The sequence below is a fragment of the Pongo pygmaeus genome, chromosome 3, assembly GCF_028885625.2.
Source record: "Pongo pygmaeus isolate AG05252 chromosome 3, NHGRI_mPonPyg2-v2.0_pri, whole genome shotgun sequence".
NCBI classification, from domain to species: Eukaryota; Metazoa; Chordata; class Mammalia; order Primates; family Hominidae; genus Pongo; species Pongo pygmaeus.
Genome location: NC_072376.2, coordinates 85,580,437 through 85,604,753, shown reverse-complemented (window position 1 = coordinate 85,604,753; position 24,317 = coordinate 85,580,437). Strand labels below are relative to the sequence as shown.

At 35.1% G+C, this 24,317-nt stretch overlaps 1 protein-coding gene across 1 annotated transcript; it reads right to left on the bottom strand.

Annotated features, from left to right (window-relative positions):
• Positions 1–2,493: 2,493 nt before the first annotated feature.
• ALB (albumin) lies at positions 2,494–20,464 on the bottom strand. Its single transcript, XM_054486155.1, has 15 exons — positions 20,345–20,464; positions 19,579–19,636; positions 17,991–18,123; positions 15,952–16,163; positions 15,268–15,400; positions 14,346–14,443; positions 12,624–12,753; positions 11,111–11,325; positions 9,571–9,703; positions 8,375–8,472; positions 7,059–7,197; positions 6,416–6,639; positions 5,088–5,220; positions 4,407–4,474; positions 2,494–2,658 (listed from the first exon to the last, which is right to left on the bottom strand). The coding sequence occupies exons 1-14, from the start codon at positions 20,421–20,423 to the stop codon at positions 4,430–4,432; spliced, it is 1,830 nt and encodes a 609-aa protein (XP_054342130.1). The 5' UTR covers positions 20,424–20,464; the 3' UTR covers positions 2,494–2,658; positions 4,407–4,429.
• Positions 20,465–24,317: the final 3,853 nt, after the last annotated feature.

Here is a 24,317-nt window from a genome sequence, read left to right as displayed (position 1 = left end):
AAAGATCTAATAGGCCTGTAAATTCATAGACAAAGGTCTGATAGACTTGTAAATTTATAGACAAAGGTATGATATGAGTTACCTCTGGGAACAGGAAAAAGAGGCCCAGAATAATATTTTAGTGTTTTACAAGAAACATTCACCCTCCAACTCCTCCAGCTCATCAATTCAGTAGACCTTCATCACTTCTTACTGTATGTTTCTCCAGGTATTCTAATTCCCTCTTCCAATAAGGCTTCTCCAAACTTCTTACACTCTTTGGGTGTTGTTATTCTAAACTGTCTTAAATTTCTTCTAAGATCACTTTTTTCCCCCAATTCTGTCAACCACACTTATCATCATCTCTATCTCCTTTGTTCCTCAAAATTTCTTATAGTGTCTGAATAGTAAAGAAAAGCCATGTTTTACTTTTTTGGCATATAATAAGTATTTAATAAATTAAACACCTACAGGACAAATGGCCCTGAAAATGCTGTTGAGTGATGGTATAACATTGCATCATATGGGTGTTTTGTAATATTACTAGCTATTGTATATTTAAATTTTTTAATTTCCATAGGTTATTGGGGAAGAAGTTGCGTTTAGTTACATGAGTAAGTTCTTTAGTGGCGATTTGTGAGATTTTGGTGCACGCATCACCCATCACCTGAGCAGTATACACTGGACCATGTTTGTAGTCTTTTATGAGTCCCCAAAGTCCATTGTGTCATTCTTATGCCTTTGCATCCTCATAGCTTAGTTCCCACTTATGAGTGAGAACATATAATGTTTGCTTTTCCATGCTTGAGTTACTTCACTTAGAATAATAGTCTCCAGTCTCATCCAGGTCGCTGCAAATGTCATTAATTCATTCCTTTTTATGGCTGAGTAGTATTCCATTGATATATATATATATATCCATAAACACAATGGAATACTACATATATATGGATATCCATATATATGTATATCCATATATATGATGTGTATCAATCAACGAGTGGATAAATATGTATATATCATACATATACATATATACATATATACACATATATATACATCAATATATATGATGTATATCAATCAACGAGTGCATATATATATATATATATATATATATATATCACTGTTTCTTTATCCACTCGTTGATTGATGGGCATTTGGGTTGGTTCTGCATTTTTGCAATTGCAAATTGTGCTGCTATAAACATGTGTGTGCAAGTATCTTTTTTGTATAATGACTTATTTTCCTCTGGGTAGATACCCAGTAGTGGGATTATTGAATCAAATGGTAGTTTTATTTCAGTTCTTTGAGGAATCTTCACACTGTTTTCCATAGTAATTGTACCAGTTTACATTCCCACCATCAGTGTAGAAGTGCTCCCTGTTCATTGCATCCATGCCAACATCTACTATTTTTTTATTTTTTTAATTATGGCCATTCTTGCAGAGGTAAGGTGGTATCACAGTGTAGTTTTGATTTGCATTTCCCTGATTATTAGTGATGATGAGCATTTTTTCATGTTTGTTTTCAGTTTGTATATCTTCTTTTGAGATTGTCTATTCATGTCCTTAGCCCACTTTTTGATGGAATTTTTTTCTTGTTGATTTGTTTGAGTTCATTGTAGAGTCTGGATATTAGTCCTTTGTCAGAAGTATAGATTGTGAAGATTTTTTTCTCACTCTGTCGGTTGTCTGTTTACTCAACTGACTGTTTCTTTTGCCTTGCAAAAGCTCTTTAGTTTAATGAAGTCCCAGCAATTTATCTTTGTTTTTATTGTATTTGCTTTGGGTTCTTGGTCATGAAATCTTTGCCTAAGCCCATATCTAGAAGGGTTTTCCCAATGTTATCTTCTATAATTTTTATAGTTTTAGGTCTTAGATTTAAGTTCCTAATCCATCTTGAGTTGATTTTTGTATAAGGTGAGAGATGAGGATCTAGCCTTAGTCTCCTACATGTGCTTGCCAATTATCCTAGCACCATTTGTTAAAAAAGTTGTCCTTTCCCCACTTTATGTTTTTGTTCGCTTTGTTTAAGATCAGTTAGCTGTAAGTATGTGGATTTATTTCTGGGTTCTCTATTCTGTTCCATTGGTCTGTGTGCCTATTTTTATACCAGTACCTTGCTGTTTTGGTGACTATGGCCTTATAGTGTAGTTTGAAATCAGGTAATTTGTTCTTTTTGCTTAGTCTTACTTTGGTTCTGCAGGCTCTTTTTTGATTCCATATGAATTTTAGAATTGTTTTTTCTAAGGTAAAAGCCATGTTTTATATTCCTTACCTATACCATAGTTTTTGTTCTTTTATTCAGAATTATCGTAATGTCAAAATATTATTTTGAATGTTTATAATCCATAACTTAGAAGAGTATTAATGATTTATTTAATTAGCCCACAAGAAACTAGAAATCCTCTACTGAAGTGGAATAAGAGAGAGCACTGGAACTTCCACAGAACCTACAGAATTTTCAGGATAGCAACACATCTTTGAAAAATAACAGTGCTGGACCACTCTATTAGATTCTTTCCATTTTTTATTAATTGAAGCACAGAGAAAAGAGGCAAAATGATTAAAGAAATTTATGTTTTTTAGACAGGGTGTTGGCTTTACACCAACAAAAAAGAAAAACAGATGAATAAGCTTTTGATCTTCATTTTCTTTCTCTTATTCTCATGGTAGGCTGAAAATCAAAAGGACAAATACAAGTCTTATTTGTAAAATGGCATGTGTTTTTCAAATCCATTAAAATAAATGCCAAATTACTTAGATCATCTTTCTGCAATTTATACCAGTGAAAACAATTTAAGCCTGTCCTAGACTTCTGGCTGCTGAATTCTGCTTCTGTTGGGCTAGGCAACGGGACACACCAATAAATGTTGTTAAGTTCTTTTCTCACCATTGGTGAAAGGGAACACCATTGGTGCCATCAGACTCCTCAAGCTTCAAAGTCAGAGGCTTTTCATCGTCATTCCTTGGAGTTATTTACTCAACCCCTACTTCTCACCTAAGTTATTACAAGCAAAAATGTATCTTCTCTATTTTTCTTTTTTTTTTTTTTTTTTTTTTGAGACAGTCTCGCTCTGTCTTCAGGCTGGAGTGGAGTGGCGTGATCTCGGCTCAATGCAACCTCTGCCTCCCGGGTTCCAGAGATTCTCCTGCTTCAGCCTCTTGAGTAGCTGGGACTACAGGCACATGCCACCACGCCTGGCTAATTTTTGTATTTTTAGTAGAGCTGGGGTTTCACCATGTTGGCCAGGATGGTCTCGATCGCTTGACCTCGTGATCCACCTGCCTCGGCCTCCCAAAGTGCTGGGATTACAGGCGTGAGCCACTGCGCCCAGCCAAAAACATATCTTCTCAAAGTTAGAATGCTATGAAGAAAATCTTTCCACTTAGGACCAAAACAAATCACATTTTCACACAACCAAATTTGTGGAGATTCAAAGTTTCTTTCTTGCCTGAATGCATAATATGTAGGTATTATCATATGGGCAGAGAGGAACTTAAATCATAGTAGTGGAATAGACATCACAGTCAGTTTGTAAAATATGAAAATAATTCATGTTTAAAAAGTAGTTGAAGCCAGGTGTGGTGGCTCATACCTGTAATCCCATAACTTTTTGGGTGGGGCTGAGGTGGGAGGATTGCTTGAGCCCAGGAGTTTGAGACCAGCCTGGGCAACATAGAGATACCACCCCACCCCCTAATCTCTATTTTTTTAAAGTAGTTGAATAACTTTTTTTTAACAACAACATGTTTTGTCATTATTCTATTTTTTAATTCTGCCAAAATATTACAAACAAAATGGGTAAAACATGTTTATGTTCAAAGATTTACATTTTAAAGTGGGCCCTTTTGTCATAAGAAGATAAGTCCTATTAAAGCTCAGCATTGACAAATTGGAAATGTAATAGCAGATTGTTCACTATAAAGTTCACAGAAGGTAGATCCATCATATTCTCCAATGGAAAGGATGAGTTGAACTATTAGGATGAACCAGGTGAAATCATTGATATTCAACTGTTTTTTCCCTAATAAAGCACTCTTTCATATGATTCAGCCTAATTCCTAGAATGCCCTGCTGAGCCATCACTTACTTGGATGGCTCTGTGTACTGCATCATATAAGTCAGAATAGGACAATGGGCAACACTGAAACTTTGGTTTGAATTTTGAATTTTGACCCTTTGGAAAATTACTTAATCTATGCTTTGATGTTTATCTTCATTTTCTCATCTACAAAATAGAAATAATAGTGGTTCCCAACTCAACAACTATTTTGAGAATTTTAAAAGCTAATATATACATACATAAATAGTTTAGAATAGTGGTTGGTGCTGGTCTATATGGCTCTTGGAAATGGTCAATCTTTGTTATTTTAATAATAACTATTATAGTTACTTTTTAAAAAAATTCAGAATATAGTTACCTGAGATGCTTTTAATTGTGATGTTATAAGCCTAAGGCAGCTTGACTTGCAGCAACAAGTTTTTTACCCTGAACACAAAGACATGACAGATGTTAGGAAAATATTAGCATTACTATTAGGATACAAAATTAACATTTATGAAGCTACTGATGATTGCAAAGTAATTTCACATGCATCATATCCTTTCATTCCAATTTACTACTATAATTCTGGACGGAAGCTCACGGACATAGTTGTCCCCAAATGAATAAAAAAAAGTTACTGTCAGGCCATAAAGGGCAATTTTAAGTGATTCAGACATTTGAATGTAAATTCTCCCACTAGCCTATAAAATCAACTAAATCACAAATCACCAAATTTCAAGTAAATGTTTAAATAAATTAATGTTTTGATTTCATGGTCAAAATATTTCAGGCCTTACATATATTCCTATTAATATTCATAAGCATCACAAATTTGGAAACAGAACAGGCATTATAAACATTTAATAGTATGGCACAATAGAGCAGGAGACAAAAACAAAGTGCTGTTTTATTCATTTTGTAAGACAATTGTTTGTAAAATAAGATCCCTGTCCCACATGTACAAAGCCTCCTTTGATACATAAATCCCTAAGCCCTAGCCTAACCAAACAAGCAAAAATGAATACTGGACATATTAAAATGAAGAGAACTGTAGTACCTCCTCGGCAAAGCAGGTCTCCTTATCGTCAGCCTTGCAGCACTTCTCTACAAAAGCTGCGAAATCCTCCATAACAGTTTTCAGTTGCTCTTTTGTTGCCTTGGGCTTGTGTTTCACAAGCTCAACAAGTGCACTGAGTTTGAATGGAAAAAGAAAAAAAAAAAACAGAAAAAACATTACTCACATATAGAAAAATGGAGAGAGTAAGGATGGTAGTCCCATCATTTAAGATTATAAATCTTGGAGCCAGGCAACTCTGAGTACTTTGGGGCTCAGGCACACCACTATAAGTCTCAATATTCTCATCTGCATGATGAGGATAATAAAATCCACTTTCATGGAGTTGGTGAGAAGACCAACTGAAACAATCAGTATAAACCACTCATCACGTTATGTAGTGTCAACAAATCTCTTTGCAGTAAATCTCTGGAAAGAAGTATGTCATTGCAATTATATATTATTCAGATTTTGGAAGTGCCATATTATGTCATATTGAGTTTTATAGCTATTAAAGAGCTAAAAACGATCCTTAAAAATTTAATTATCTTGGACTTTATTTAAAATTTTTCTCATCTATAAAGATGAGAATCTTTATATTTGGTCCTTAAACTCTGCTCCATTCAAAGCTAATAGTGGGGAGGCTATAGAAAATAAGGCTATACAAACTCATGGGAGCTGCTGGTTCTCTTTCATTGACATCTGCAAAGACAACAATGCCAGGGAGAGATTTGTGTGGGCATGACAGGTTTTGCAATATCACTCTTAAGCCTAGACGATGATTACAGCCCACAAGAGATGACAGCAACTTTCTATAGCTAAATTTTATGCAATTATAACCCCTGTGATAGCAATAGGGAGTTGAGCTTCAGGGCTTGCATTTCTAGATGTTTTTTATCCAAGTCTCATTCTCAAAAGTCACATCTTGGGGATTTGTCTCATGTGTGGGGCCACCATAGGGCAAACTTGAAATAATTATTTATATCTAGAAATAAATTATCCTATGGTTCCTACTAACTAATTTGCCATGTGCACAAATTTATCAGTTAATTGTTCATCTTTTTCTACTGAATATGGCCTAACATGTTATTCTATTGTGGCTTTAGTCCACAATATTACTCTGAATAATTTTAGCAATATTATAACAGAGGATTTTGTCTTTAAAAAGTTATTCATTTTATTCTGGGTACTTTTATCAGCATAATAAGGGCAACACTCCAATACTTTCCTTTAAGAAATATAATCACTACTTCAGGAAAAAGCTGCTAACTTGAATTGACAGTTCTTGCTATCAAGACTACAAACACGTGCAGTAATGAAATACTCCTCACGTTTGTTTCTTGATTTGTCTTTCCTTCTCAGAAAGTGTGCATATATCTGCATGGAAGGTGAATGTGTCAGCATTAAACTCTTTGGGAACATATGTTTCATCGACTTCCAGAGCAGAAAAGCATGGTCGCCTGTTCACCAAGGATTCCGTGCAGCATTTGGTGACTCTCTCACTTACTGGCGTTTTCTCATGCAACACACATAACTGGTTCAGGACCACGGACAGCTAAAGAACAGGCAGGAGAGCAGAAATTCAAAAGAGGCGAAGCTGAAAATTTTCTACTAAAAATACAAAAAATTAGCCAGGCATGGCGGCATGTGCCTGTAGTCCCAGCTATCTGGGAGGCTGAGGCAGGAGAATCGCTTGAACCTGGGAGGCGGAGGTTGCAGTGAGCCGAGATGGCACCACTGCACTCCAGCCTAGGCAATAAAGTGAGACTCTGTCTCAAAAAAAAAAAAAAAAAAATTTATCATCCTCGGGGCCCTGACTGCCAATATCACACATACACACACATGCGTGCACACACACATGCACACAAACATGCACACACACATTACTTCCTTCTGCTTATGAAAGCTAGCATTATCAATATCTAAAGGTAAAATTTTTTCATTATTAATTTATTATATTTTTTAAAGACTCACATAGTCTTCTGCGCAGGGCATTCTTTTTGGTTCAGGATGTTTACAACATTTGCTGCCCACTTTTCCTAGGTTTCTTGAGACCTCTACAAGAGTTGGAGTTGACACTTGAGGTACTTTCTTGGTGTAACGAACTAATAGCCTGAAAAAAAGAAGTCATGTGTTTTCAGCAAGGCAAGAAACTGTCTAACATAGTAGATAAAACAGAGAACACTTGGCCGGAATCAACCAAGATGTTGCTATGTTCCATTCATCGTATTATCTCCATCTGCAGAGTAGTGGGTTAGTGGAGGGGAGAAAACGTTCTCCTGAACAACTAGTTAAACTTGGCTTTGAGTTCCACCTGTACCACTTGTATAATCTTGGGAAAGTGAGTTACCTAATTCAGTGACATTAATAAATTTATTAATTTCTTCTTTCAGTAAAACCTGGAGAGAGCTTCATATATATCAGCATGTGCTAAACTTGAAAGATACAAGTAGAAAATGGAAGGAAATATATCTGACTCAATAGGGATAGTTCAAGGGTTAAATTAAAAGTAGTAAAGTATTATAATTAATCTGACAGGGTACCTAATATATAATAATCATGTATTAAGAATGCCAGTCACCATTAAAAGTCAATGTATGACTGTAATCTACTCGAGTGAAGAAACTATGTCTCGTTCACTGTTATTATCTCTAAAACCCATAATCAGAAGAGCACTATGTGTATGAGCCACACAATAAATATCTACTGTATAATATGTCTCTTCTTGTTTTTAACCTTCATAGATAAGGCTCTATTGAATTGGGACATTAGTCCAGCAAGCCATTCTGTCTCTGTCTCTTCTATGGAGGGAAAGGTTTAACCATCAAAGACTAGGTGCATCTCCCAAACAACCTGAATTTAATATTCAAATATGTATCTAAATTCATTTCTTACATTTTTGTGTTCAGGTTACATATTACTTTTTGAGCGACTGCTATTGAAAGCCTACTACTTCCTGCTCTACAAAATATTGCCATGTTCTATTTGCCCATTAACTATTTCTTAACCTTCAAGGGACATGCTCAGTTCTGATATACCAAGATTTGGTATTTACCCTCCCAGCCTACATACTTCCAATCTTAAGAGAACAATTTTTAGACTACATTCAAATATAGGCCTCTCCACCCCATCAACTATTTTATCTCTCCTCTCCTATCTTTCTTGACAAAGAGTGATTAGAAATATGTAATGTATTTTCATTCCTAAAAGTTCTGTGCTAGGTGGCTTGTATATTAAGTCTTAAATAATTACAAATTGATAAAAAAAAAAAGCCAATAAAAATTACTTACTCATTCTGGAATTTGTACTCTCCAAGCTGCTCAAAAAGCTCACAATTTTGTTTGATTAAATTCTGAGGCTCTTCCACAAGAGGTTTAAATTCATCAAACTGAAACATAAAAGAATTGTGTTGATAGTATTATGCCTGAGGATCAGATGCAGGTTGTTTTTAACCCCTCTGGTAAGAATGATATCCTTTCTCCTTTCTACTCAAAGCCACACGAATAAATGAATATCAATGCCATTCTGTCACAATACATTCGAACTATTTATTTGGTGAGCTTGCATCATGTAAGTGGCTAAGAATATTCAGGCTCTGGAGTTCAATGACCAGTATTTGAGCCAAGTCATGTAACTCATTCTTCAGTTGTGCAATTTTACTTACCATCTCCACATTTCAGAATCCTTATCCCTAAAATAGGGGCAAAGATGGCACTCATCTCATAGAGCTACTCTGTAAACCAGTTAAGCTAATGAAATTAAACAGTGCCTTGTATATAATAAAAGTTTAATAAATGATGGCTATGATTGTACATATTATTATTATTAGTTCACCTTTCCAGTTAGATTCCAGGCTCTCCAAAATGAGAGATTTTACCTTGGTCATTGTTTGTGCATGGTGCCTGGCATACAGTAGCTTCTTGAAAGCGGGAAAAATGAGTTTTCTCTGATTCTGAATAGTTTGGAAACCATTACATATGCTAGTGGGAACCCTAAAAATCCTCCAGAACAGATTTCCTCTCCTAACTTAATTTCTTGTAAAACTATTCCTAAACATTCTCAAAAAGATTTGAAAATATTCTAAAGGGATAGGTTCTATAATTTGCCTTAAGATACTAATTCTAGTACTTGATTAATCCTGGAATCAGGTTAACTCACTTTACATCTAAGTTAAATATCTTCTAATTAACATTTAAATTTACTTTAATTTTTTTTTGTTCTCAGGATTGTGAAAAACAGAAAAAAAGATCAAAATTTTTTAGAGATTGCTCTATTCAGATCTTTCTATTCTAGACTAACTAGTCTAAATTTTGTTAATCATTCTAAGGCTACTTTTTCTTTCACGTTTAAGATTGCAGAATTGAAACCATCTCAAGAAAAGATCTAAATTGCACTGTATATTATTTTACATTCTTGCATTATTTTTCTTTCTCATTATTGGAATCATCAGTCAAAGAACTATATTTTTTTCCAACAATAAACCTACCACTTTGGCATAGCATTCATGAGGATCTGCAGCGGCACAGCACTTCTCTAGAGTGGTTTCATATGTCTTGGCAAGTCTCAGCAGCAGCACGACAGAGTAATCAGGATGCCTTCTTGCATATTCATACAAAAACCTAATTAAGATGAAAATAAAATAGACTTTGTTGGACAAATGAGCACAAAAAATATCACAGAGCTAATCTCAAAAGTAACTCATATTCCAAAAGTCTTAATTTGACTAAACCCCATGCAGTAAAACTTAGTAGCTAAGGACTTGGGGTCCAGAGTTAAAGTTACCAAGGCTCAATTCCTAGCTCTGCCACTTATATTACTGCATCACCTTAGGCAACTTATTTAAATGATCAGAGCCTTAGTCTACTTCTCGGTAGAATGGAGATAATAACAGTATCTGTCGGCTGGGCGCAGTGGCTCATGCCTGTAATCCCAGCACTTTAGGAGGCTGAGGCAGGCAGATCACCTGAGGTCAGGAGTTTGAGACCAGCCTGACCAACATGGTGAAACCCCATCTCTATCAAAAATACAAAATTAGCCAGGCATGGTGGTGCATGCCTGTAATCCCAGCTACTCAGGAGGCTGAGGCAGGAGAATTGCTTGAACCTGGGAGGCGGAGGTTGTGGTGAGCCGAGATGGCACCATTGCACTACAGCCTGGGCAACAAGAGTAAAACCCTGTCTCAAAAAATAAATAGTATCTCAGAAGGTGGATTATGAGAACTACATGACATAATCTACACAAAGAACACACTGCTTGGCACATATGAAGTCTTTGATGAATGACACCTGTTATTTTTACTAACATTTTGTTTGATTTAAACTACATCTCAAAAGGATTCTGATAAATAGATGGGTAGAGATATGTTCTTAAAATATTCTCTTTCTTCTCTGTATGAGTGAAATCTTGTAGGGTACATAATTTTAGGAAATATTATTTAGTGCATTATCATAATCCAACAACAAAAATGCAAAGTTTATCACCACAATTTCTGACAATATATAAACATTTATTTTGTAATAGACTTGCATACCATATTGCCATTATACTAAACTTCTGGTCGTTTCACCAAATATAAAGCACCTGGTGTCAGACTCTATATTTCTTTTTATACTTCTTTGCTATCATTGCATAAATTAGATAGATAGACTAGATTAGATTAGATTAGTTAGACAAACAGGCAATACATAGTCACACACATATATTATAGATGTTCAAGAAATACACTTGGAATGAATGAATGAAGTATACATAATTTATATATACACAAAATGTTTCTAGAGGTATTTTCAGAAATACCCCTAAGGAGTAAGGAATGTTGAGCTTTTGCCATGAGCATGTATTATTTTATGACAATGTATTCGACTAATTAACTATTTCAAAAATTGTTAAAGCCTAGGAAAGGGAAGGATGAAGAAACATTCTGGGCAGCAGGGAAATTGTAGCAACTCCACAGAAAAGCTTAGACTATCCTCCTAAGTTGTGAGGTCATGCCAAAGCTATAAAAGAATAATTTCTTATGTACTTACATGCCCAGGAAGACATCCTTTGCCTCAGCATAGTTTTTGCAAACATCCTTACTTTCAACAAAATCAGCAGCTAATGAAGGCAAGTCAGCAGGCATCTCATCATTTTCCACTTCGGCAAGACAGTGAGATTTTTCCAACAGAGGTTTTTCACAGCATTCCTTCAGTTTACTGGAGATTGAATCTTGATTTTCACAGATATACTTGGCAAGGTCCGCCTATAAGTAAGTTGGTGGAAATTGTTCAACACGAATTGACATTGCTACACTTTCTCCTCAGACCTTTATTTAGTTGGCAGAACATATTCATTGTATTCTAAGACCATACATGTGTTCCTTCTATGGACATACTCTGTTTGCTCCTAAACCTGGAGATGTAGATAGGACTACAAAAACATTCCCACTTAATTAAAATAGACTAATCAGTAGCAGGTGCTCAGCTCAGTTATTTATTAATTTTATGTTTCTACTGTTAGGGCATTTAAGTTTTTTTCATTAAAACTCAATGCTGTTTTTTCCAAATAATCCCCCAAAATTAAGTGCAGGCCTTTTGAAACCAAATAACTAAATAAAATATAGAAGATTTTTGAAAAATGAGTCAAGATCATAGTCATAGGCCCTGCTTACATACATAAAATAACCACCTTAAATTTTCCAGAAAGTGCCATGAGAGATTAGGATTCTAGTATTTGCCCATAAGTTTAATCTTGAAGAAAGGGAGAAAGAAAATATTATAAGTTTGGAGAAAAGAGATATCATTCCAAATATTTGCACATCTAACAAAGAGAGTTAATTAAGGGAAGGAGTATAGAGAAGAACAATACATCACTTCCAAAAATCTCTTCAAGTAGTGACCTTCTCCAAGTCCACCTACCTCCCTCAAAAACTCTTCTTAGGCCAGGCAAGGTGGCTCATGCCTGTAATCCCAGCACTTTGGGAGGCCAAGACAGGTGGATCACCTGAGGTCAGGAGTTCGAGACCAGTCTGGACAATATGGTGAAACCTCGCCTCTACTAAAAATACAAAATTAGCCAGGTGTGGTGGTGCATGCCTGTCATCCCAGCTACTTGGGAGGCTGAGGCATGAGAATCACTTGAACCCAGGAGGCAGAGTTTGCGCTGAGCCAAGATCACACCATTGCACTACAGCCTGGGAAACAAGAGCGAAACTCCGTCTTAAAAAAAGAAAAAAAAAATCTTCTTAGACATCTACCTTGCAGATGTTCTACCAAGTAGAACCTTGTAACTGTTCTACTTCAGTTTAAGCCTTCATTTACAGTTAGAGCATGACTGAAAGGAGTTACAAATCAGTGAATGGGTTTATCTGGTAATTTATAGCCAGGTTAAAAACAGAAAGGTACCACCACCATAGGCAGGGAAAGATTGAAGATAGGGCAGATGAAAGCACAGAACACAATCTCAACCCACTGTCAGCCATCACCAATGATACCAAATGCATCCATTCTATCAACTTGAGCATGCAAGCTACCAAAAAGCATATCGACGACGACTCTTTACCCTGTCATCAGCACATTCAAGCAGATCTCCATGGCAGCATTCCGTGTGGACTTTGGTAAGATCTGTCACTAACTTGGAAACTTCTGCAAACTCAGCTTTGGGAAATCTCTGGCTCAGGCGAGCTACTGCCCTAAAAAGAAAATCGCCAATCAAAACGGTGTTATCATGTGATATTTTATATGAAAGCACTAGGCAAATACTATTTCTCATAAGAAAATCCAAAATGGACATACAGAAATAATTTTTAAAATTCATTAGTTCTAGTTCTGAACCAAATGGTAATCATTTTTCCTTAGGGCAGAATTATCCATTTAAGAGTGTGTGTGGTAGGTAGAAATCTAGCAAGTCATAAAAGCAGAAATTAAAAAGGAACTCTAAAAGGGGCAACAGGCTGAGAAGCATCAGGTTTGGAGTCCAGATGCGACTTCCAGCTCTGGCTTTATCACTTGTTAGCAGTAGGACTTGTTAGCAGAGGGCTCAGCCTCTCTGAGCTTCAGCCTCTGCAGTGGTCATGACAACACGCTAAATTGAAGAATTGTTTTGAGGATTAAATTAGATAATACATACAAAAGCATTTTATAATCTAGGAAGTACTACATAAACTCCAGTTATCTTTTTTCTCAATTGAAACACATTTTTTCTGACTTCTAAAGGTCTCTTAGAAAAGAAATCATAACTTCTACAGAATGAGGGAGTTTTTATTGATCATACTTATAAAAAGAAAGATCCAGCACTATCTTCAAACTCTATGACAAGATGTAAACGTCTAATTTTCTTCATTCTCTAGTCATTTCACAGTTGCTTAAATCGGGTAAAGGAGACTTCTTTCCCAAAACCAATCATACATAGCCTGTTTATCTGTGTATAATTTTATGTTGGGGTTGTTTTGTTCATAAATTTGGTTGATTTTGGTGGTGTAGATGGTAGGAATGATGAGCAAATACAGTTCAATTGACAGTTTCTAGAGAGGATGCATAATGTCTATTATTTTCATTTTATCTCCTGTCATGTTGATTTGCTGTTGACTAACAGGTGAGAAGTGTGGGTGAGGGGGCAGCTAGTATTTTTCTCGACTCGGCTATTAAAGTATGCTCCCAGAACCAACTAAGTAATATGAAAGCAGAGGCTCAGGCAAAAACACGAGATGAAGATCAGAGCTGGAGCTATGCAAAAATAAGAAGTAACTGCAACTTAGTTGGTGACTGAATTTAACTATAAGACATAAAAGGACAAGCAAATAGTTTTAGATCATTGGGGGGAAGATAAAATTAAATAAAGGGATTATATATGTTGTATACTTATATCAAAATATCTCATATACCCCATAAATATGTATACCTACTATGTATCCACAAAAATTAAAAATAACTTTAAAAAATTAAATAAAGAACCATGCCTACGGCTCTATAAAAATAATGAACCATTAGAATAAGAGTCCAAGATTTCATAAATAAATAGAACTTAAATATCTGTCCCTTTTTTTAGGACAAAAAGGACAGTGTCCTCTAAATTATTCAACTATTTAGAAAAGAAAAGATTAAAAATAACAACAAATTGTCATTGATATTCTGAGTTTTACCTCTATTAGAGTTCCACCTGTCAGACAACCAAAGAAATGTATTTGACAGCACTTTGCAAAATACATAAAAATGTACAATTTGTCACTGCAGCATTATCATTTACATCGTTATAAAGATGCTAACTATGTTCAAAAATATTTACCATGCTTTGAAAGCTCTTTCTCCAAATTTTTGGAGACTGGCACACTTGAGTCTCTGTTTGGCAGATGAAGCCTTCCCTTCATCCCGAAGTTCATCGAGCTACAAAAAGGAATAATTTGATGAAAATTAGAAGAAAAATTCTACATGAAACACCCCTCCATAAGCTCAGATGAGACTGTGCCAAATTAAATTCTGAAGGCATAATTTATGCCTAAATTCCCAAGTACTCCCTTTAGCGAATAATGATTTTGCTCTGTAAGAAAAGGAAAGATCATTCGATCATTCTGGTCATAGAAGAATTCCCTAGGTAGTTAGAAACCGACTGGAAACATTGCCAGGAAAAAGAGCCTTAAAAGTGGGAGAAAAGTCAGAGAAAGAGTATGCTAATATCCCAGGGACTGCAATTTTGCTAATTTTTAAATTTTGTGTATAATTCATTTCAGTCTCTCCTCCACCAACATCAGTAAACTCCTCAGAAAAGAAAATAAAGCATTCCATAGTATATATTTATGGAATGAATGCATGAACTCAGGCATCTAGATGCAGTAAAATTCTCTACTTTGAATTCCCTCCCTACTAAAAATTATCATGAAAAGATAAACAAGAACTGTGGCCCCTTGCTGTGCAATTTGACAAACAAGTTTCAGTATTTCACTATAGTGATCACCACCATAAAAAGTGGTGAAATGTTTAAACACATGCACAGTGATTACCTCTGACAGATCATCATTGGCAAATCTTAAAAGAAGAAATGAGAGTATAGGCCTTCAAAGATGAAAGATTTTCAAGACAGATGAAAGGAAGGCTTTTTTGACCATGTCGGAAAGTTTATATCAGACACTCAGGTTCCCTAAATCTAGCCACAAAATGGACAAAATCAGGTTGGATAATGAACTCTTTTTTTCTATTCTTTTGCATAATACCTTTGGCAACAGGCAGGCAGCTTTATCTGCAGCGTGGCAACATTCTGTAAAAGCAGCTTTATACCTTACAGCAAAGAAAAGGAGTTCTGGGGCATAAAAGTAAGGATGTCTTCTGGCAATTTCATATAAGTATCTAAATTTTGAAAAAGAAAAACAGTCACTTTTCTATAGCAGACAGTATTACAGAAATAATTGTAATCGACATTCTCCCCAGAACCTCCAAAATCCAAAGATATCTAATTAACCAATTAAGCTCAATTTGCACATGATGGTCTTGTCTTTGTCATTCTTTAAGTCTGTGGAAAAAAGGGTTAAGTGTGTGTGTGAGTGTGTGTGTGTGTGCATAAATGGTTAAATTTTGGCAATATAATGTTGCTGACTAAAACGAAATCAATTATAACAACCATATATACATATCTTCGTTATACATTAAATAATTTGTCTATCTTAAATTTTTCAGAAAGATTGTATCCTGTTTCAATAAACTTCAAAATATCTTTGATTATATTTTTTGCTGTGTAGAATTTTGTGGTATCAAATACTACTTCTTTAAAAAATCATCATAACAAAACTTCCAAGTCTTAATGTTGAAAATATTTTTGTTATGGTAATTTTTATAGAGTGTTGGCCTATGGAGTTACTCCATGCTTTTTAATTTTGAACTATAAACATCTGATTACTTACTTTTTCAAAAATGTCTCTTCATTGTCATGAAAAGCAGTGCACATCACATCAACCTCTGGTCTCACCAATCGGGGGAGGTTTGGGTTGTCATCTTTGTGTTGCAAGAAGCATTCATTTCTCTCAGGTTCTTGTTTTGCACAGCAGTCAGCCATTTCACCATAGGTTTCACGAAGAGTTGCAACTGTGCATAATTTGTCTCCAAAAAGGGTATGCTAAATGGAAGAAAGCAGGTTTCAGTTGCTAGACAGTACCTTTTTTCTTTATAGCCAAAGAACAGTACAAAGGATTTCATACACTGGTTAAGCTTGGTCAGGAAATCATTTAAAAATCCGCTTTCCCTCCCAACCCAGGTTTAGAGTTTCTGATGATTTAACCATCTCTATATAATTTTCATAAGAATTAACTCTCACACTATAACTTATGGTGAATAAAACAGGACAAAAACACAGTCAATAGCTTTAAGGAAAGTTATATGACTCCTATTTTGAAACTTAAAACTAAAGGGTAAGAGAAATAATTGTAACAGAAATCAAGGGAAAATAAGCTTCTAAGCAGCAGGTGAATTCACCTAGGGGAGAAAAACATTCAGAGAGTTTCTCATTTCATTTGCCCCCTTTTTAGAGGGCCATGTTTTAGTATATGCCGTTGAAAACTGAGGAGTAACACAATTCATCATATATTAAGTGACTATTAAGATATAGACATTTTTCTTCCAGAAATGTTACCTAAAATCACTTTCCAATAAATGAGTCCTTTCCTTATCTCTAATTTTTATTATGAAAGTAACTGTAACCCCAGGGAAAATATACTACTATAGACAGAATTTATTAATTTTTATGTATTTTTAAGATTTCATATGTAGAGCCATAGTATTGTGTAAAGTTAAAGTCCTGACTCTGCTGTGAGGGAGAGGTACATAATAAGAAGGGGAATGGCTCCAGTGATAAAAACTGGCCTTGCCCACAAGAGGTATACATAGATTGAGTGGTGAGAGAAAGATAAACCTGTCCTTGTTTTGAAGATTGATCTGGAAATACTAAAAGTTTAAAGTTCTGCAACATGACTAAGTACTCTGCTTTTTTATTGTATGTAGAAATACAAGATATTTAAAATAAGGAATATATAGCTGTACTATTATTCCACCCAGGTAACAAAATTAGCATAGAAATCAGTTGGTGTTTTCTGATGATAAAAACCATGCTATCATCTCTAACAGATAGTAGCTCTCCTGTGTTCATTGCAACACTATTCATGATAGTCAAGATGTAGAAAACCAACCTAAATGTCTATCAACAAATTAATGGATAAAGAAAATGTGGTACACACATGCACTGGAATATTATTCAGCCTTGAAAAGAAGGAAATTCTGCAATAGGCAACAACATGGTTGGACTTTGAATGCACTATGCTAAGGGAAATAAGTCAGTCACAAAAAGACAAACAGTACATGATACCACTTATATGAGGTAGCTAAAATAGTCAAACTCATAGAATCAAAGAGTATAATGATGGTTGCCAGTGGCTGGGGGAGGAGGAAATGAGGGGTTACTAATCAATGGGCACAAAGTTTTAATAAAGCAAGATGAGTAAGCTACACAACAGTGTACCCGTAGTTAACAATAATGGATTGTACACTTAAAAATGTAAGGGGGTAGATCTCATGTTAAGGGTTCTTACTATAATAAAATAAGATAAATAAATAAATAAATACATGCTATCATATCCCTATTAGCCTCTACAAAAAGAAACCAAACCTCAAATTTTAAAAAGAGGTGTTTACAAATGACAAATTGCCATTTACATACACCATGACTGTTGTGTTTGGTCTCAATAAAGAAATGATTTTAAAACTGTGGACATAGCTAAAGCATCTCTATCACAAAAGAAACAATGGCTTATCAGTCTATGAGCAACTTTTGAGTGTTTCTTACAAATCAGGACATTTAATAATAATTGAGAAAACTTAAAAAAAATTCCTTTGAAATGCTTGGGATGACTTCAAACAGAAAAAAGAATCTCCAAAATTAGAATGTACTTACAAGTGATTTGTCACAATTTTCAGCTGACTCATCAGCAACACATGTTTTTGCAAATTCAGTTACTTCGTTCACTAATTTTACATGATCTTCAAATGGACACTGCTGAAGATACTGAGCAAAGGCAATCAGCACCCTGAAACAAAGGATGTAGAAAAATGTAGTATAATAAAACTTTAATGTAACAGGTTGCTACACTAGAGAAAAAATCATGTATGGGTATATGTTCTATCTTTTATACATCTTCTTCACCATTATCCAGAAAGCCTATTCATATCAGGTATGACCTGAGGCCTAGATAGGCATATGTGACTTCCTACGCAAAGAGAATGGTAGTTCCCTAATGTTTATATGTATGCGTGTGTCAGTAGATCTATGCACACACGTAGATTAAACAAGCAAATTGTATGCCAAATAGATGTAATTGTCAAGACTAGGCATTTTAAAAATCCTTAGAATTACTTAAAACTAAAACAAATCCCACACATTTCCTTTTTTCTTTTTTGAGACAGGGTCTCACTCTGTCACCCAGGCTGGATTGCAGTGGCACAATCATGGCTCACTGTAGCCTTGACCTCTCAGGTCCAAACGATCCTCCTATGTCAGCCTCCTAAGTAGCTAGGACTACAGGCATGTGCCACCATGCCTGGCTAATTTTTGTTTGTTTGTTTGTTTTGCTTTTTTAGAGACTTGCCCAGGTTGGTCTTGAACTCCTCCTGCATCAGCCTTCCAAACTGCTGGGATTACAGGTGTGAACCACTGCACCTGATCCCCACACATGTCTTTAATTAGCCTGTAGGATTTGGTAGACTTTTAAAAAAACAAACTATTTTCTCATTTTTTACTAGATTAAAAAATACTTAAATAGGCTGGGCGCAGTGGCTCACGCCTGTAATACCAGTACTTTGGGAGGCCGAGGTGGGCAGATCACGAGGTCAGGAGATCGAGACCATCCTGGCACACGGTGAAACCCCATCTCTACTAAAAATACAAAAATTAGCCGGGCATGATGGTGGGCACCTGTAGTACCAGCTACTCGGGAGGCTGAGGCAGGAGAATGGTGTGAACCCGGGAGGCAGAGTTTGCAGTGAGCCAAGATCGCACCACTGCACTCCAGCCTGGGCGACAGAGCAAGACCCCGTCTTAAAAAAAAAAAAAAAAAAAAAAAAAATTAAATATTCCCAACTAAGCACAGGAGCGCTTGCTATGTAAAGAAGATTTAGTGGGTAAGTCACCAAAGGAAACCTATATTAAAGTCCTTTCCACCAAGCAAGTTCCAGAGCTGTATTGTCCAATACAGTAGCCATTAGCCACATGTGACTATATACATTCAAATTAACTACAATTAAATACAATTTAAGTTTTTGTTTCTCTGTTGCACTTGTCATATTTGAAGTACTCAATAGCCATGTGACCAGTGACTGCCTTATTGGATAGCCCAGATACAGAATATCTTCCTCAATGCAGAAAACTCTACTAGACAGCACTGTTTTAGAATCTGAACCCTGATGACAAGGAAATATAAGCACTTTAGAATAATAAACAACACTATTAGAAACATTAAATTTGATTCATCAATATTTTAACTTACAAGGCTTTGAACTTTTCTTCTCCCAAATCTTTAAACCGATGAGCAACCTCACTCTTGTCTGGGCAAGGGAAGAAAAAAAAGGATTGTTAAATCCTGAAGAAAACAAGAAGTAATAATGTTACTTTTTGTATTTCTTTCCATTATGACTTAGATTATACATTTGTTTCAAAATATTGGGCTCTGATTCCTACAGAAAAACTCAGGATGATGGTCAATTATTTCTTCTGCCTTTAAACAGAAGAATAATTCAATTACCAAGAATACTATTTTTAAAATTATTAAATATTTATAGCCCTATATTCAAACTTAGATAATATCTAATACTCTTTCAGTGTCTATCAACAGCAACCAAGAAGACAGGCTAAAATGAAAGTAAACATAAATACAAGTTCTATTTATGAGATCAACAGCACAGGTTTTGTAGTTTTTAAATAAAGCATAGTGCAATGGGTAGGCCTTTGGGATAGTTATGAATTCAATCTTCAACTCTATTCTGTGAAGTTTAAGTCACTCTAAGTTACTTTGCACTTTCCTTAGTGCGCAAAAGAAAATTACAGTCACTAAACAATTCTGACTTTTTTTTTTTTACCTAGGATGTTTGAATTTTATTAATAAGATAACCTTGTAAGACTTCACAAATACAAACTACTATGCCATTTTAGAAATAAATGCCAAAATAATTCTTTAAAGATGCAGAGTTTACTAAAATTTTATTTTACTGGGAAAATAGAATAAAAGTTGAACAATAGAAAAATGGATTTCTTACGTGCATCTCGACGAAACACACCCCTGGAATAAGCTGAGCTAAAGAGAAAAAGAAGGGAAATAAAGGTTACCCACTTCATCGTGCCAAAGGTTTGTGGGGTTGACAGAAGAGAAAAGCTAGGACAAACGGAGGGAAATTAGCACTAATATACTTCTTTAACCAATAATTGTAGATTATTAACTAGACTCATCTTTGTATTTCATTGGCTCCCAACCAATTACAAAATTCATAATATTCTTGCCAAAAAATTGTTTGACTAAATCCCTTGTGTATATTTACCATCTGGAACTGTCTTCTCCACAAGACCTTGTCAATGTACTAACGTTGTGTAAAACATCTTACCAAATTTTACATAAGAGTTTAAACGATTTGTACCTTTTATTCATTACCATGGTCTTTAACTGTAATTTCCCACTTGAACATTTTAGTTCTCAGTGCTTGCAATTTAGTTCTCAATGTTTAGTAATTAGTAACCAAACTAAATACTTTGCTAAGAAATAAGACATACTGAAAGAGTTAAGTCCCAAATTGCATCTATTGCTAATTCCAAGTGTGCTTTTATCTATAATGAAAAATTTACACACAAGTGCTCATGCATGCACACACACATATACATATATATGTATTTTAGGGCTTCTGTATCTTTTTTACTATTCTGAAGCCATTCTGTCTGAAAAAGCTGATGTTGCCTCAGATGCAAACTAAGAAAAAGACATAGCAACAATAACAAGTAAGATAGGACTTAGAAATTCCATGTTCTCATTCCTGCTGTGGCCCACATGTGATTCAAGCCCTGGGATAGGCTATTTAGATTCAGCGTGAGCATATCTCATGGGATCTTCAGTTAAGCAGAGATGGAGAGGAAAATGGACCCAAATGAGATGATGATTATCTTTGCCATAATATACAATAGGACAGGATGACTCCAAATTCTCTGTAGGTTATGAGAACTCTTGACCTTCACCAGGCATAGGATTCTTTCCATCCCTGTTTCATATTTTTTTCCTTTCTCTCTTTCAATAAGTAGAAAAATCACCTGTTCTTTTATGTTGCTTTAAATTTGAAAATACATTTAACATTATGTCTAAAAACAAAGCAAAGGAAGACTAATTTTTTCAATATTTCATAAATCTTCCTTCCCTACCCAAGGTTCTTATCTCTACCTCAGAAAAGCTATCCTACCTCTGCCCTTTTGCTCAGAATATGAAGAACTACTGAGCTCAACCAGTAGGAAAAACAACTTTCTCTGATACTACAGAACAATAATTAGTACTAAGCCAGTTATTTTACTTAATTAAATAACTAAGTCAGTCAAAACCAGCAGTCAAATTTCCCCATGGCACATAGAGGCACAGAGACTAACAAAGTATTATTTTTTCTACGGTCTTATAATGAAAGAAAATTTTTTCTATTCAGTCTTACAATGAAAGAAATTATTTTCTATAATCTTATTTTATTTCTTCTTCAGAAATGGGTACTAATTAAACAATAAAGCACAGAAGAGGAAAAAATCAAAGCTAGATGGATGATAGATACATAGATAGATAGGAAGATTTTTTTTTAATGACTCAAGGGAGTCCTGAAAGGAAATACCAGATTTGTCTTTCTGACTACAGATGAACAGACATAAAAGAAGTGTGCCTATTTTCCATTGAAGAAAAACAAGCATTTTTTCTAAAGCCAGAAAAACCTACATCTGAAAAGAAAAAAGAAACTATTCTGTCTTTCTAAGTTAAGAAAATAATTCTTTCTTGGATAAATTATGTCAACTTTTAACTTCCTAGAAATTGTAGGCATTATTTATTAGAAATCAGTAACCAACCCTAGCTTTTTCCTTGTAGAAGTCCCTGGGAAAGTCCTTTTTCCTTGTAGAAGTCCCTGGGAAAGGCCTACCCAAACATAAAATCCTTACTGTTGAATACAGTTGTTACTAATTGACAAATTCAGGCCTTTGTCACTCTCACATATGCTTTGTGCATACTTTTTCATTTAACAAATGAAAAGAATAATATTAGTCCATTTAGTTTTCACCACAATATTATAATGTAATATATTGTTAAATACAAAGAAACCTAAAAAAACTCAAATTCGTTATGACTGAATAGAAACTTTGAATTGATTTTCCTTTATCTAATGAAGAGGAGCCCTAGCTTTAAAACAAAATTGATGAAACCTAAAGGAATCTTTTCTTTTTTTTTTTTTTTTTGAGATGGAGTCTCACTCTTTTGCCCAGACTGGAGTGCAGTGGCACTATCTCGGCTCACTTGCAAGCTCCGCCTCCCGAGTTCACGCCATTCTCCTGCCTCAGCCTCCCGAGTAGCTGGGACTACAGGTGCCCGCCAACACGCCTGGCTAATTTTTTGTATTTTTAGTAGAGACGGGGTTTCATCGTGTGCCAGGATGGTCTCGATCTCCTGACCTCGTCATCCGCCCAACTCGGCCTCCCAAAGTGCTGGGATTACAGTCATAAGCCACCGCGCCTGGCCAAGAATCTTTTCTTACAGTACTAATAAGGCATTTTGCATATGTGCATCCTACTAAAAGATTAATAGTTTAGAAATTAAAATATTTAATTCTCAATGATATCTGCATACTTAAAATGAATGTTTCTTAATAAGAAATATTTGAACAATTGCATCTTCTGGATTTGCAAAGTAAAAATTTCTGCATTTTTCTCTGAAAACCTCTGGCATTAATTCTATGTGAACATTCTATACTGAGAGAAATAAACCTACATAATTGTTAGTTATTTCTAAATGTCCTGTTCTTCAAACTTTCAAACTCTGTTTAGTCAGTCATCAACGGGCTCTGGCATAAGGGCAAATGCAAATATTTAGAGTATTTTTCTAGAAAATACTAGCCCCAATGATTTTTAAATGTTTTCTCATCTTTGTGGGAGAAGTTTAAAAATAGAGAGTAGTTAAGAAAAGTATTTTCTTTAGAAAGAATAACAGTGTACTGATCATTTAGAAAAGAAAAAAAAAATACTCCAATTGAAATGTACATATACCTGGGATTTAAACCTGAGCCTTTAACCCTTTTGTTCTTTGTTTTGCATTCACTTTGACGTGATAGAAAAGGCACGGTTTTTAAGTAGGTGACATGTCTCTGAACCAGTCTCCCATTTTCCAGCCACTCTAACCGTAACTTTAAATCTGTACCCTTCTGCTACCCTCAGGACACCCGAAGCTTCTCACTGAGTCATTCACACCAGGTTTGCCCTCCATCCAGCAATCCGTTTAGTCCAGCTTTTATGCTGTCTCCCACTCTGATAGGTTATACTTCTGACTCTCCTTCTCTTAAAGATAAAGTGAAACATATTCATGGAAATGTAATAATATCTAATAATATCCTCAATATTTTATCAGAGACTTTCTATAAACAACCACTTTACCCAGAGTCATTCCAAAATACAAGAAATTTGGATTCGTTTGGAGAGAAAATTGGGGACAGGAAAATCTTACCGTTTTTCTACTGTAAAATAAACATATGCAGATCCTTCCTATCACGAAGAGCTTCTATTGCTCTCTACAAAATACGCAAGAATGGAAAAGTGAAAGACTGTTAAGCATCAAACTATCCAATTGAAACATAATCAGTAATTTAACTTCTTATTCACTTATGGAGATACATTTCCCCCAAAAAAAGTTAGAATGAAAGTGTATAAACTTATATAAGTATTTCTAATGCAAATAAAAGTGTATAAACTTATGTAGGTATTCTAATGCAAATAAAAAATTAGAATATAATCCAAACAATTGCTCCCTCATTTCCCTCCATAAGCCATCCCCCCAGATATTCACTTGAATTAGTGAGAAATATGGAATTGGCTGAAGATTTCATAGGGAATGAGGAGAAAAAAGGTTATATCATAAAAACCACCCTAGGTCACCATCTTTGGCTTGTCCCATCTTTTAAGTCCCTCTGCCCCCAAATCTCCCATGATGAAAGAATCCCTCTCCTTGACTTTTCT

What these genes read in the sequence shown, in the direction of transcription:
- ALB (XM_054486155.1), bottom strand. Translation starts at nt 20,423, where the DNA reads ATGAAGTGGGTAACCTTTATTTCCCTTCTTTTTCTCTTTAGCTCAGCT. An exon ending in ATGAATGCTATGCCAAAGTG is followed by an intron (nt 8,473 to 9,570) that starts GTAGGTTTATTG and finishes TTTATGTTTCAG; the next exon opens with TTTGATGAATTTAAACCTCT. An exon ending in TGCCCTGCGCAGAAGACTAT is followed by an intron (nt 6,640 to 7,058) that starts GTGAGTCTTTAA and finishes CCTGTTCTTTAG; the next exon opens with CTGTCCGTGGTCCTGAACCA.